The sequence below is a fragment of the Mastigoproctus giganteus genome, chromosome 12 (genome assembly GCF_048544385.1).
Source record: "Mastigoproctus giganteus isolate SK-2022 chromosome 12, ASM4854438v1, whole genome shotgun sequence".
Classification (NCBI taxonomy): Eukaryota; Metazoa; Arthropoda; class Arachnida; order Uropygi; family Thelyphonidae; genus Mastigoproctus; species Mastigoproctus giganteus.
Window position 1 is genome coordinate 135,370,558 of NC_143586.1, and position 16,042 is coordinate 135,386,599.

General features: G+C 36.5%; 1 protein-coding gene across 1 annotated transcript in view; it reads right to left on the bottom strand.

Annotated features, from left to right (window-relative positions):
• Positions 1-1,526: 1,526 nt before the first annotated feature.
• Positions 1,527-16,042, bottom strand: part of LOC150077444 (glutamine and serine-rich protein 1-like) — a 166,718-nt gene continuing 152,202 nt past the window's right edge. The window contains exon 9 of the mRNA XM_090385906.1: positions 1,527-1,590. Within this exon, the coding sequence (XP_090242032.1) occupies positions 1,540-1,590 (51 nt within the window). The 3' untranslated portion in view covers positions 1,527-1,539. The remainder of the gene's footprint in view (positions 1,591-16,042) is intronic.

The window sequence follows — 16,042 nt, forward strand, 5'->3', positions numbered from 1 at the left end:
GTATTGAGAACTTAAAAATTATTTACCTATGTTCCATGCTTTTACTTACTCAAAGCAACTTTCTAATTAGTCTGTAGCTATGTATAATAGCTAAATCAAATGTGAATATTAGGTTTTGTTTAATTTTAACATACAATCCCTACTAAAAAAAAACCCACCCCTACCTACTACAGTGAAACATTCTAAATTAACACTTTAACAGCTTTATTATGATAAAGAGAAACATAATTGGTGTGATGCTACATTCAAGAAAAAGTTATTAAAAAGAATATCCCCTACCCATTCTGGGCTCTTATAGTATACTATTTCTATATACATATGGTAATTAAACAATTAGAAAGCCAGTTTATGTATGCCGTGTCAAGATATATTTTATATGATTCTGATGGCTTAAATACTATTCTTGTCCATATTTTTATGGAGTGGAAATAATACAAAGTTCTATTAGCAAGTTCCCCATTCACAATTAGTGAAAGAGAATATTAAAGGGTGTATATGTCAAAAACTTAGACAATAAAAAAAAGAAAAAAAAAAGGATAAGATGCAGAAAAATACATATATAGAAAAGAGTAGAAGCAAAAGTTATAATGAATAAAATATCCAATTATGTAACTTTTTTTTTATTATTTGCACATTCCAGGTTTAAGAAGGCCGATTTTTGCAAAGGTGGTGTGCATGTATATGTAGGCATAATGATCATACCTCCCCCCCCACCTTCCCACACAGAATACGTAGAGATTGATGCATGATAAAAATTTCTGAATGGGGAAAATAAGTTTTCAATTTAAATAAATCTACGTATTTTAAAACACCCATTTATTTACATATGAATAACCAGTGTTATCTAGTAATAATATAAATATGCAAGTTTTTAAAGCAAACGGTTTTCATTACTGCATATGCAAATCTTGATACAAATTTATCCATCCATGATATATAGCTATAATATTTATTGGAAATATACCAGATTTATAGTTTATTTTTTAAACTGAATTCTTCCCTTATACAAATAATTCTGTTAATTTAAACATAAATATACAGAAGAATTTAGTTACCTTTACTTTCATTCTCCAAATTCTATTCAATGGCACATAGCAGTATCTTTAGTGGCCTTCATAAAGCCATTTCTTCAATGATTCAGCTTCCTCACTCATTTACACAACTAAAGTTTGACATTTAACTTTCATTAAAAAAATAATAACAAAGTAAAACTGGCTATCACGACAACCATACCTGAGAGAGAACACACAGACAAGGAATTACTGGCACCTTTAAACACTAATGCCATAGTCACAACAACCAATGATAGGTGTGTGATGATAAAAACTCTGAAGTGAACAACAGCTGCAAAAAAAGTAACCATCTCTATAAAATATTGAAAGTTCACAACAGGAAGTTTGTGTCTGGAGTTCTTTTCATGTGATGTAAAAAACTGTGAACATGACAACTGTTGTACTGCATGCAAGAAAAATGCCGGCTGAACACTAACTCTGCAACAGTGGCAAACAGGCAAACTTTTAGTGAGTGTGGCAGCAATAATCACAGGAGTTGATTGCATTCTTTCCAGATCTTTTCCATTTCTTGAAATACCTGTATGGGGGGAAAATGCTTATATGAATATTTAAACTTAGTAAAAACCCTTAGTAAAATAATATCAATATTAAATTAATAATATAAGTCTAAGAAAACAGATTAATTTCCACTGATATTTAGAATCACATATCACACAAATGGACTTCAATCAACATAAATTGCTACATTTATTCAAACCTAAGAGTAGAAATAAATCCAGGTAGTAGTCATTTAACATAATCATTTTTAATTAGTAGAAATTTGTGAAATGCCATGCTTCATTGGAAATGCTTACTCTATAGGAGTGTAGACATTTTTAGTGCGGTAAAGTACACAAGAATGACCATGCTCATTATGTAAATCGCCACAATTACTAATAGTAGTAATAATTTGAGTAGAGTAAAAAAAAAAATATGTTCAAAAATATGTACAAATAGTGTAAAAACATTACTTTGAGGAATATACACCTTTGCAAGTTAAACCAAAAGTAACGGCTATTGTATCCTGTAAAATGCAGGCATATATCCAAATACGTATTTTACTGTTCTTCTTTTATCTTTATTCTCTTTGCCTAACCTCATTTGAAATTTAATAAAACTGAAAAAAAAAAAAAAAAAGAAAGAAAAAAAAAAAAAAACTAATACACAGGAAACTTGTTTACACGTAACAATATGAGATCAATGTACTAAGTAGTAAACACAGTTCGCTGGTAGCTATGTACAGAAAGAAGCTATGTCCAACATGTATAATGACTTTACATTTAACTTAATTGTTTCCCAGCTTTGTTGGCAAACTGTTTTATTGATGGTCTCATGGTCACTTTAACATGATTTGCCAGTCAATAACTTTGATGTGTGATTTTATTTGTTGAAGGCACAACTAGAACTGCTTGGGAATATCTTAACATAATCTGATATCAAAAATAAAAAAAAAAACACCTGTTTCGTCAACATGACATATAAATTGTGAATGAATTCAGTAAATTTCCTTATCCTATGCTAAAATTTTATTTTAATTTCTGAATCTGTCCCAATATTTGGACAGATTATGAAGATAAAAGAAAAAACAAAAGTAAAATAAAAACTACCAAAAAGAAATAAAATACATTGAGGTAATACAATCAGTTTCTATCTTCATGTTTAGCTACAATCAATAGCTGCAGATGGATTTTATGCATATAAAGAGACAAGCAAGCACAGTTCACTGTTGACTTCAAATTTACATATACATGTTACAGATAAAAATCAAAATCTGGCTAATGTCAATAATAACTGATTATCCTTGACATTATTCAAATAGTATGGCATTACTCAGATATCAACCAATATTAAAAGAGTGTGTTTTTTCATTATATGGCTAATATTATTATTGTTTGGTAATGTACAACTAATATCATGTGCGGGCTTTCATTTATAGGACCTGTGTGAGCAGCACAATAGTTATCACTGAGCTCTTATACTAGGTGGAAAAGGTCTGGGTTCAAATCCCATCAGTGATGTAAGGATTCACCCTTACAATGTGGCTAAGTCAATTTGCTCTCACGTGAAAACTGCATGGTTTTATTCCCCAAAAACTCAGGTTTTTCTTTCCGCAATTAAACAAATCTACCAAAGAATGGTTGGTTTGGCCGGCCTCTCTTACAGACATGACATACGTAAATCTCATAGACTTAATTGCTTTGGTGCTTTTTATGCTTCACATCACTTAATTATGTTGCATGTCCATCTGCTACAGTTGAAAGAAAGCTTCATTCAGAAGAACAGACATATGGACAAGTACCACCTTTGAGGCGAAAGGAATCATACAGCGAATAATTTGGGCATCTGAGATGAGCAGTAGTTGAATCAACCGATAACTGAGATTCTGTCAGGAAAAAGCACATGGGGTTCTGCAGACTGCAAGTGGAAATGGACATCGTTGAGATTAGAACTGATACCACGTATATTTGTGAAATGAATTGGGAAGTGTTTGGGAGGTTTGGATCTTTTCGCAGATAAGCTTGCTCTATTAGTTTGACAATTCATAGTGTATTGAATAGTAAGAAAAAGTGGGTGGGACATGCTGTATGAATATACCCAGATCCTTGACATAACTTGGCCTCGACAATGTCCCCTGCATACACACTACTCGGACTCCCTCTAGTCACTATCTGGCAGAGCAGAGGTAGCAAGATTATATCTCAATCACTATAAAACAACATTCATGTTGTTTTATAGTGATTGAGAAAACCCCATTTATAGACATGTTTTTTGTCGAACCTGTATTTAATCACTTGCCTCGTGGCATCTATAGTCATTTGCTGATTTAGCAGGCCAGTGACAGGAAATTTAAGTGCAGGGGAATTTTTACATGACCAATGCCATTGTGATGAAGTGATTGCTGTGTTGCCACTAATTTTTTTTTCCTTTTGTGTTATTTAAGGCAGCAGTTGCATCACATACTGCAGGGTTCTGTGAATCTGCAGTTTCCAGGTGAGTGCAGGCTCTTGCTTGTCAAGTTGCTTCAAATAGTCTTATAAACTTGGAAAAAAAATCCAGTTTATCTATAATTAATATTTTGATATCATATACTTGGATTTTAGGAAAGCTTTCGATACTGTTGCGCATGGAAGAATAACGTACAAATTGGAGCAGTATGGCATTAATGGAAAATTGCTATGGATAAGGGGTGGTTGAGTGGGAGAAGACAGAGTGGTAATTAATGTACACTGCTCTTTGTGGACTAATGTTATTAGTGGAGTCCCCTAGGGTTCGGTGGTGGGCCCATTTTTTGTGTATTTTTCAATGATATTGATGAAGGTATATCAGGCTTAATGTCCAAGTTTGTAGATGATACAAAGGTTGGCAGGGTTGTAAATGACATTAAAGACAGTATGCTACTGTAACAGGATCTAGAAAAGTTAGCCAAATGGGCTGAGAAGTGAAAACTGAAGTTTACCATTGACAAATGCAAAGTACAAATGCATGTGGGTAGCAGTAACCCCAAAGTAACATATCTACTGTGTGGAAATATACTCAGCATAATGGAGAATGAAAAAGACCTGGGGGTTGGTTGGTTGGTTGATTTAGTGATTTCTTAGGTGCATCGGCAACTATGGCCATAGTGCACCAGATTGGGGGTAACTGTGTAGTCAGTTAGGCCTGACGTAGCCCAGTGGTCAGGAGCGAGAGTGCATAACACGCGTTCCTTGAGTGGACCGGGGTTCAAGCCCGTGACTACTAAATACGATAAATATTTGTATTGACGATTTATTGTACACTCTACTGACTTGGTTGTCGTGCCGGAGTATAAACAGAAAATTTATATGAAGTTTTCTGAGCAGTGCAGACAGTCTCTGCAAGAGTAGCTCATGGTATCTTGTCAATGATATACAGGGATTTTTCTAGCAGGGATAAGGTGATTATCCCTTTGTATAAGGCAATGGTCAGGCCATACCTTGAGTACTGCATAGAGGTCTAAAGGCCTCATTTTAGGAAGGATGTAGAACTGCTGGAATGAGGACAGAGAAGGGCAATGATTTTGTGTAAGTGGAACCAAGGGTTACTCTTACCAAAAAAGGCTTCAGTTCTGAAAATTGCAGCATCTGGAGACTAGGCACCTGCAAGGTGATCTGATTGAGGTGTATAAAGACCTTGAATAGTTTGAGCAAGCTCAATGCTGATGGGATTCTTCACCTTGCCCAGATTAATCACCTGAGGGTACACAAATTCAAATTAGGAAAGACAGTTGTAGAATAGATTTGCAGAAATCTGCCTTTAACCAGCGGTTGGTTGATTGCTGGAACAAACTTCCATCTGTCGTGGAAGTTAACAGCTTAAGTAAATTCAAAGCAGAACTAGACAAACATTAAACATTTGGAGTGAATGGATGAGTGAAATAGGAAGGTTTTTCTTTTTTTGCTGATGCTATATAACCTTGCTTTCTTGCACATCATATGCCTTTACTAATGCTAAAGTTTAGTATTTTAATACTTTTTCATATTTCGTAGTTTTATTTATTTAGTTTTTTGTGCTTGTATACAGGCTCCAATCCAATTAGCATTATTTGCTGCACTTTGCAGCGATTCTTATAGTTGACATAACAGTGCTTAATTTTGTAACACCACAATGCAAATTTAGCCTAAGGTTGTGAAAGTAGTTAAGTTTAGTATAAGTTAGTGTAATTACATCATTTTTGCATGCAGCAAACTAACAAGTAGTTAAAAATTGCCATCATTTAAGTATATCTCATATTGTGAATACCTTCACAAAGAGTTACCAGGATATTGTGAAGGAATATCCTGGATACATGGAATAAATAACGCTTCAGCACAGGAGAAGCATTACTTATTCGAGATAATGCAATATCCTGTTAACTCGTTATGAAGGTATTCACAATATGAGATATACTTAAATGATGGCAATTTTTAACTACTTGTTAGTTGGCTGCATGCAGAAATGATGTAACTACACTAGCCTGTACATTTTGTAATATCATTAAATGTTACAAATATTCTTACAAACTTGGAAAAAAAAATCCAGTTTATCTATAATTAATAAATAGCTTATTCTGTCTCTTGACATATTGCACTGTTATTCTTTTGTAATTGGAACAGTGTTTGAAATCAAATCGAACCAAGATGCCTGAGATATAGTAAACAAAGCAGAAGATCCATTGCAAATGAAAACTGTTCAATTCGCCTGGTGAAGTCAAACATTATCCTCACTGAATGTAGGGCGTATAACTGGAATGAACTCTGCTCAGAAGCATTAAAAGAGGTGGTCAATGTACTTCATAACAAATTGACGCATATCCTCTCATCAGTGCATCTAAAACCATTAAAAATGTTTTCAAAAACAAATGGTGGCATAATTCGGAAGCAGTCATGTCATTCAAGACCATAACCCTTACAAGAAACAGAGCAAACTTCCATAAAATTTCATTATGTATAAAGAAGAAAGCCCATCGTGAATTCATTCATAAAAGATTCAGGCAGTCCAAATGTATCATCACTAAAGGTAATTGTCCAGTAGAAATGGAAAGCCTTCCTACAGCAGGAACAGATCATTTTTAACCACACTCCTATATGGAACGTGTGACAGTCCTCAACCAAACCGATCAATATAGTGGTGTTGGGTTTTGTTGTTTGTGTCGAGTAACTGGTCTGTTAGCCTGGTGTGATGTAGGATATGTACCTCACCAGTTTCCATCCCTGCCCCATGGTGGCAGGCCATCTAGTAAAATATTTCTTAGGAATTTAGTGCCGATAAAAACTACTCACCTGTGTTCCACGGTGACAGAGTCAGCAAAAAAAAAAAAAAAGTGATATTGGTATTAACAGTGGCAAATGATGTGAGAAAACAAGCTTATAGAGCAGGGGTGGCCAACTTAATTTGTGATGCAATCTACTTTTTTTCTTCAAAATCTACCATCTCTAGAATTTCAATGCACATGGTTAAAAAAGTTAATCAACACATATTAAAAAATTTTGTTTATACATTTTAATATTAAATATAATTCAGAAAGCTTATTTTAAATTCATACGTATTTAAATTTTTAATTTATGTGAAGTTCGTGTCTTCATGTCATCTGCCAAGCTTTCAAAATCGGGGATATACTGTAATAAGGCCAACTGTAAAGAATCTTCTGTATGCAAGTCTATAAGAGTAGAGCAATTCTTTGTCTTTGTTTGTTTCAAATACGAAAAGGCCGAGTCACATAGATATGTGGAATTAAAAACAGGAATTAAAAGTTCACTGCATTGTTTTTACATTTGGGTACTTTTCTTGGCAAACATATTTCCAAAAGTCTTTTTCTAATGATCTGGCTTTTAGGAAGGTATCGTTTTGTAACGAATAATTTCATTTTCAAGTAATATTTTCTCCATGCGAAAAATCTGAGCGATTTTTTCTGCAATTTGTTTTGTATCTAAGTCGACATTAAATGGATAAGAAATATATTGAAAAATGTCTTCAATTGTTTTAAAATCACTGAATCTGGTTTCAAAATCTTCCACAACTTTCTCAATTTCATAAACATATTTCTCACTATTAAATTCAAAAACAGGATATTTTTGCAAATGATCTTGCATATTTGCAAAATGATCGAATTTTTTTTCTTTGAGATCCTTAGCCATTGCCAAAAATTGATATTTATATGCAGAAATACTACTAATCATGTCACCCACATTTTTATTTTTTTCCCTTGCAGTTCCAAATTCAGATCACTTAATTTACTGGTAAAATCTTCCAAAAAAGCCAGATCACACAACCACTCCGTATCTTGTAGCTACTGATAACCATCACACCTTTGATCAACAAATTTTTTAATTTGATTCAGCAAATTTCGAAATCCCTGTAGAAACTTACTCCGACTCAGCCACCTCACATGTGTGTGTAATATCATATCTTATTCATTTTCATCGAGATGGATTTTGAAAAGTCTCCTTTGAAGAGATTGTTTTCTCTGATCGAATTCATGATTTTGAAAGCTATGTCCATAACACTTTTAGCATTTAATCTTTTTCTGGCTAACACTTGTTGGTGGATGGTACTGTGGTAACTCAAAACATCTGGGAAATCATCATCCTTTTGGCACAATGCAATGAATCCATTAAGATGTCCTGTCATAGCTTTAGCTCCATCTGTTGTTACTGATACGAGCTTAAATATTGGTAATTTAATTTTTTCAATAAAATTTTTTAATGTGTTAAATATATCAAAACCTCTAATTTTGTTTTAATGAAACCATAAAAATCATCAAAAACCATATGAACAAAAACGAGTAATTGAGCTGTATCACTGACTCTGTAGATTGATCTAGCTGTAAAGAAAAGGGCACACAATTAACAATATGAGCATGTAATTGTTCGCTCACATATTTACTCATTTTTTCGATGCGTTGCATCACAGTATTTCGAGATAATTGTAGATCTTGAAGAGCACTTAATTTCATTTTTGTTCTTAGAATTTTCAAAAAGAGAATCTATTATTTCTAAAAATGTGATGATTTGACTATCAGAAAATAGTTTGCATTTTTTTGCAAGAAGAGGACACTTTAAATGATGTTACAGTTATTGTTGTAGATTGTAAGTTAGGTGTCATGAAGAAATTTTGTTATGCGAATAATCTGGATTTAAGTTCTTTTAATTTATTTTTTTTAAGGTCAACTATTTGGCAGAAAATCCGATTGGTATTATCATGGAGTGCATTCAGGTGCCTTTCTAAATTTCCTTTTTCAGGTATAGACATGGAAGCATTGAAAATCAAACAACATGTTTATTTTATCATTACAAAAAAGAATTCTAGTTCCCACACTTGATGAAAATGATGTTTTACTCTTTTTTGTAGTATTCATTTTAAATCAAAGGGTATTAAATTAACGTATAGCACTGTCCAGTTATTAATATTAAATAAGCTAAATAAGAATTCAACACACACACTATGCTCTCCACAATGTAACTGCACGAGTTTTCACTAGACAAGCCTAGTGGCTGCGCAGCGGCGAGTACTCACGCGGTTCAACAGATTTGTAATAAGCGTATTCAGTGGGGCACATAATAATAATAATGACATTTAGAGTTTGACTTAATCTATTTTTTATATACAGTGTGTCTCAAAAATATTGGTACAAATGTTTAGGGGAGGTAGGTAACATCTAAAGGAATGTGAATCGCATAGGAACCTATAACCGGAAATGTCACAGGAAAGTAGTGCAGAGGCACAAGAAGCAGAAATGACACAAGACAGTAATAAGTGGCAAACATTTATTTGAAATAATATTAACAATGGAGTACGAGATGGATGCATTTCATGATGCTACAACAGATGCTCCAAGGTTCCACCATGAGACGTGATGCATTGTTGAAACTGACACAGCATGGATTGGTAGACAAGGTCAAACACACCTGGAGTTTCATAGGAACCTATAACCGGAAACGTCACGGGAAAGTAGTGCAGAGGCACAAGAAGCAGAAATGACACAAGACAGTAATTAGTGGCAAACATTTATTTGAAATAATATTAACTATGGAGTACGAGATGGATGCATTTTATGATGTTACAACAGATGCTTGAAGGTTCCACCATGAGACGCGATGCACTGTTGACACTGATGCAGCATGGATTGGTGGACACGGTTGAACACACTTGGAGTTTCTTTGACAGTAGCAGCAGCACAGACGAGTCTCGCCACAAGATCCATTTCTGTCTCCACAGGCGATTCATACACGATAAATTTGAGGGCCCCCCCACAGAAAGAAATCAAGGCTCGATAAATCAGGTGGGCGTGGGGGCCAGCCAACGGGTCCACCACGGCCAATCCATCGATGCCCAAAATGCCTGTTCAAACGGTCACAAACACACCTTACATAATGGGCAGGCACCCCGTCATATTGAAACCAAATGTTGCGTCTCACATTTGCTGGAACATCGTCAAGTAACCCTGGTAGAACTTGTTCAAGAAAGATCCGATATTTAGTGGAGTTCATGCGGGATGGTAACAGGTATGGGCCGAGTAATCAGTCACTGACCATGCCTACCCACACATTTATTGCGAAGCGATGTTGTACCGCATGGGGGCGCACACCGCCTGGGTTGTCATGAGCCCACACATGAGCATTGTGCTGATTGAATAAGCCTTCCCGAGTGAAATAAGCCTCATCCGTGAACAAAACATAGGCTGAAAAATTCAAGTCTTGAACACTTTCTTGGAGAAACCACTGCACAAAAGCCACATGTGCAGGATGATCTTGGGGGAGCAGTAACTCAACCCTTTGGAGATGAAAGGGGTGTAAGGAATCATCATGCCAGACACGCTGTACACTACAACGAGAACTCTTAAGGCAGAGGCAACGGCACATGTGCTGGTAGTAGGATTATTCTGGATGGCATTCAACACACTTTCTTCCATGGCGGGAGTTCGTGTCGAACGCAGTCTGCCCGCACTACTCCTGTTACTTCTAAATGACCCATAATCGCGCAAATTTTGATGTGCATGCAAACAAACGGTGGTCCGGTACATGTCTGTCTGTCTGGGAAGCGTTCTCCATAAATTCGTTGAGTGGCTCGTCCATTGCCCTCTGCTAATCCATACACTAGGTGCATGTCTGCCAGCTCACAGTTCATATATCAATGCATGCTCTTCGTTTGGCGACTACTGCTTCAAAGAGTAAACCAGAAATTTTCCCTCTCGTGAACTGATGAACAGCACCGTGTACCGACTTACGGTGACGGGTTCCTATGCAATTCACATTCCTTTAGATGTTACCTACCTCCCCTAAACGTTTGTACCAATATTTTTGAGACACCCTATATATTTAAAATTCATCGTGATCGACCGAAATTAAAGCTGCAATCGACTTTTTGGCCAACCCTGTTATAGAGCATCTGCCAAAAAAAAAAAAAAGTAAGGGCATCCTTTTGTTCCCCTCACTAATCTTGTTACTCTTCCCTACACTCATTCCAACAGTATTACGTTCTTAGCGTTTTTTCACCAACCTTTCATGGAATAAAATAGAATTAAAATAAAATAAAACAAAACAAATCTTGATAACTATATTTACAATAACCTGTATTTACAAAATTAATATACGTATTACAATATTAAAAGTATTAAAACACAAGATTACTTAGTATATTTTAATGCATTTTAATCTTGTGTTTTAATACTTTTAATATTGTAATACGTATATTAATTTTGTAAATACAGGTTATTGTAAATATAGTTATCAAGATTTGTTTTGTTTTATTTTATTTTAATTTTATTTTATTCCATGAAAGGTTGGTGAAAAAACGCTAAGAACATAATATGAATATACCCAACCTCAGAGGATTATTTGAGGACTCATTCCAACAGATCCACATCCTTCCTAAAATGAGGCCTCCATATGTGTATGCAGTATTCAAGATGTTGCCTAACCATTGCCTTATACAACAGGATAATTACCTCCTTATCCCTGCTGGCAAAATTTCTGTATATTATCATCGACAAAATGTCACAAGCTACCCTAGCAGCCCATCTGCACTGCTCAGAGAACTTCATGTCTGACTGCACACGCCGACCGGGCTAGCCACCTGGCTGGCAACCCAAAGGTCACGGGTTCGAATCCCGCCTCAGGCTTGGATCAGAGTAAAATGCAAAAACTTTGGGAAGTGCATTATGGCCACAGAAGCCGATGCGCCAACAACTAACAAAAAAAAAAAAAAAAAAAGACTGCACACCCACAGGTCTTTTTCATTCTCCACTACCTTGAGTGTGGTACCACACAAATATGCTCCTGCTTATCAATTCATGGTCCTTTCCAAACACTTTCAAACTCATGCAGCACTAGGATCCATGCAGGGCAGCAATCGGTCATGCAGTACTTTCAACCACACAGGACAATCAAGAGACACTAACTTCTAACAAAATGACAGAACTATCCCAAGGTAAGACTGGTTCCTGAACTGTGGGCATTTTATCCAGCACAGGAAAGTGAAATGTGCAAATCAGTCTTACTAAAATTTCTGCTGCAGTCTATTCAGCTTGAGAGAAATTATCCCATCTCTGTTCCCTATAGCTCTAACTTCTGAAATCACTCTTACCTATAAGGCCTGGGCCTTATAGGTAAGAAGGACCTTCACTAAATTATAAACAGTGAACTATCCATAAAACAGGAATCTTCCATTCAACTTATCACAGCTCTAAAAGGTGCCTCAGTATCTGTCATTAATCTGTGTATATGATTTACCATACTCAATAGCCTTCAAACAGGACAAGAGGTACTTCAAATAGAATGTCAAGAATGCCACATTTCACTTTTACAATTTGTTCAAACCGGTGTCCAATCTTTGGTTACATTCATGATATGAAGAACTTTATCAGCAAAGCATGAACATATGATCTTTACTGTACATTATTACAGAGTGGGACCCCCGAAACCCCAGGTATCAGTAACAGCTCGTAACCAAATAATATCTTTTTAATTTATACACTCGTCAACACTTATAAAAACAAGATCTGATTTTTCTAATGACTCCTAATGTTCATAAAAATTTCTCATGTTCAATTAAGGCCAGATCCATGCTTATTCAATCTTGAAAAGTGCACACAGCAGTCATCATAAAGTTCATCCTTGCTAAACCAATAACTAGATATGTTCCAAGTAAAGAGATCTGTAAATAATTACTCTTTTATATTTTGATTAACATCAAATAAGACAATACACAGATTCATCCATGAAGGTTTTAATTGTATGGCCATGTTCTTGTAAGGCACACTATCTTCAACTAGCTCAACATCCCAGTTGATATTAACTTTTAAACAAGTGCCTTATTTTTTTTGCTTCCCCCATATGTCTTACTTTCAGATAATTCAATGCAGATTTCATTTCACAGAAGAACACTTTTTTTTGGCATCTCTGGTGGAAGAATTGGGAGAATTTTCTCCCACCTTGTTGCAAAGATGTTTTGGTTTAAAATGTTTGTCATTGTTCACAGGAGTTTTCATACATAGATCAATACAGTGAGGATTATCCTCAGCAGAACAATAACTACAATCTGGTCCTTGAGGTTGTCACAGACATTCTCTCAGATATGCCAGACAAGCTGTACTTGCTACATGGGAGTCTAAAACGCTGATGGAACTGATATTCGTATGACACTCAAGTCAAGTGGACCCAATTTCGGAGAAGTCCGGATGGTCTGTGACAGCCGAATCCTCTGCTTGCACCTTCATGATGGTGGGACTATTAGTAATCCTGGGTATAACCTCCATGCACAAGCACACAGTGGGTGACCACCGAGGTGTGAACCAATGTAAGCAGGGGTTGAGGTGTGGCACCCACACCACATGGAGGAATGCTGCCCCTCTGTGTTACCAGGCGGTACTAGGTGGTAGATGACTCAGCAACCAGTGCAATACCACCACTTTGCTTATTGGAGGCTTGAAGTGGTGGAACCCATGTTTAGTCTCCAGAGCAAAGTTCCAGTCAACCCTTCCCCATCTCTTCCATCATGCAGTATGATTAATGACTTTTGAGGTTATGATGAACATCGTGGCGAGATCCAATCTTCTTTACATTTTGAGGGTACAGCTCTAAAACGGTGTTCGCAGACTGGCCACTAGTTAGTACACCGGACCAAACCTATTGGTAACTCTCTAGGAGGCTTCCGGATCAGCTAGTGTATAATCTTGCAACCTCTACTCTGCAAGATAGTGACTGGAGGGAGTTCGAGTAGTGTGTATGCGGGAGGCATTGTCGAGGCCATGTTATGTCAAGGATCTGGATATATTCTTACCATGTGTACGCCAAATCCAAAAATTTCATTACTTCATACAGCATGTCCCACCCACTTTTTCTTACTATTGAATACACCACGAATTGTCAAACTAATAGAGTAAGCTTATCTGTGAAAAGATCTAAACCTCCCAAACACATCCTAATTCATTTCACATATATACGTGGTCTCAATTCTAATCTCAAAGATGTCCATTTCCACTTGCAGTCTGCCAAACCCCATGTACTTTTTTGGACAGAATCTCAGTTATCGGTTGATTCAACTACTACTCATCTCAGTTGCCCAAATGATTCGCTGTATGATTCCTTTCGCCTCAAAGGTGGTACTCGTGCACATGTCCATTCCGATATTCTCTGTCAGAGATTTGGTAATTTGGAATCTCCTCATTTCGCTCTTCTCTGGCTTAAAATCTCCCTCTATCTCATTTTGTCAAATTCATCTGTTGTCTCTACCATTCTCCCAACATCACTAATCACTTGGAGCTCTTTGACTTCCTCTCTTTGCAACTTAACTTTCTTCAGTCCAACTTTCCTAACAGTGAGGTAATTTTCCTTGGTGATATTAATGTTCACAACTGCAGTTGGTTTCCGTTTTCTAGTCACCCCAACTCAGCTGGTCGAGATGCTGAGGCTTTGCAATTACTAATGAACTTGCACAGATTGTTCATTTACCTACAAAAATACCAGACAATCCAAACCATACAGCCACCACGCTTGATCTTTTTCTCATAAACAACCCTTCTAAGTACATGGTCAAAGTGAGAGGTCCTTCAGGCACCTCAGACCAAAACTTGGTGATTGTCTCTTCTTCAATGGAACCTTTATCTCATAGCTATTCCCAACCTTGTATTATTTGGCATTACAAGAATGCAAAATGGGATGACCTGAGAGATTCCTTTTCTTCTTTTCCTTGGTCGGATTACTGTTTCAAAAGTTCTGACGTCACCGTTTACTCAGATCGTGTCAGTGAAATTATTCTTGCAGGAATGGAATTCTTTATCCCACACACTCCACTTTAAAATCTCATCCTTTATCTAAATCTTGGTTTTTCAATAAATGTGCTAAGGCTGTTCAGGAGAAGAACATTGCATATCGTAATTGGCTTGTTTCTAATCCTTCAGTTTCATTTTCTACCTACACCAAAGCTCGCAACAATTGTAAAGCAGTTATTAATCAGTCCAAACTAGAGTTTGAACAGGCTAAGAATAAAAAACTTGCTTCTTGCGCTAATGGTAGCCGAGCATTCTGGTCTCTTCCCAAAGCTATTAGCCGCAACTTTTGCCCATCTCTGCTCCCACCTCTGTCCAAACCCGATGGTTCTGTTGTCACTTCAGCCAAGGATAAAGCTGACCTGTTAACATCCCATTTTACTTCCAACTCATGTATTAATGATCTTGGTAAAATACCTCCCAACACGCTCCATTCAATGCCTCCTGTGGTCTTCTGTCAAAAGGATGTCAGAAGGATTTTGACGAATCTTGATGCTAAGAAAACTAAAGTTCCCGATGGTATTTCTCCACTTGTTCTCAAAACCTGTGCTCCTGAACTTACTCCTGTTCTTTGCCCCCCTTTTTGACTTTCTTATTCCAAAGGTGTTTTTCCTTCTTCTTGGAAATTTGCTCATATCCAGCCAATTCCTAAAAAGGTGGACAAATCCCTCCCATCCAATTATCGTCCCATTGCATTTACTTCTGCTCTTTCTAAAGTAATGGAGAAATCAATTAACCGCCAACTCTTAAACTACCTAGAAACCTTCCGTCTGACCAACGATCGCCAGTATGGATTCTGTCAGTGTCGATCCACTGGTGATATTCTGGCTTATGTTACCCATTTATGGACTAATTCAATGGAAAAGTTCGGTGAAACACAAGCAGTTGCTCTTGACATCTCAAAGGCTTTCGATTGTGTTTGGCAAAAAGGCCTTCTAAACAAGTGTCCATCTTATGGTTTGCCAACTGTTTTTTGTAATTGGTTATCCAGTATTCTCTCTGATCGCTCACTGCGGGTGATGGTAGATGGCTTCTAACTTCTACACTAATGCCAGTGTCTCCCGAGGTTCAGTTCTTTCCACCACTCTTTTCTTCTTGTATATTAATGATCTTCTTCCATTGAATGGAAATCCTATCAATAGTTTTGCCGATGATAGCACATTGCATTGCACTTTCCATTTTGATAAACCTTGCTCTGTTCAAAATCAGCTTCAACTTCTTGAAA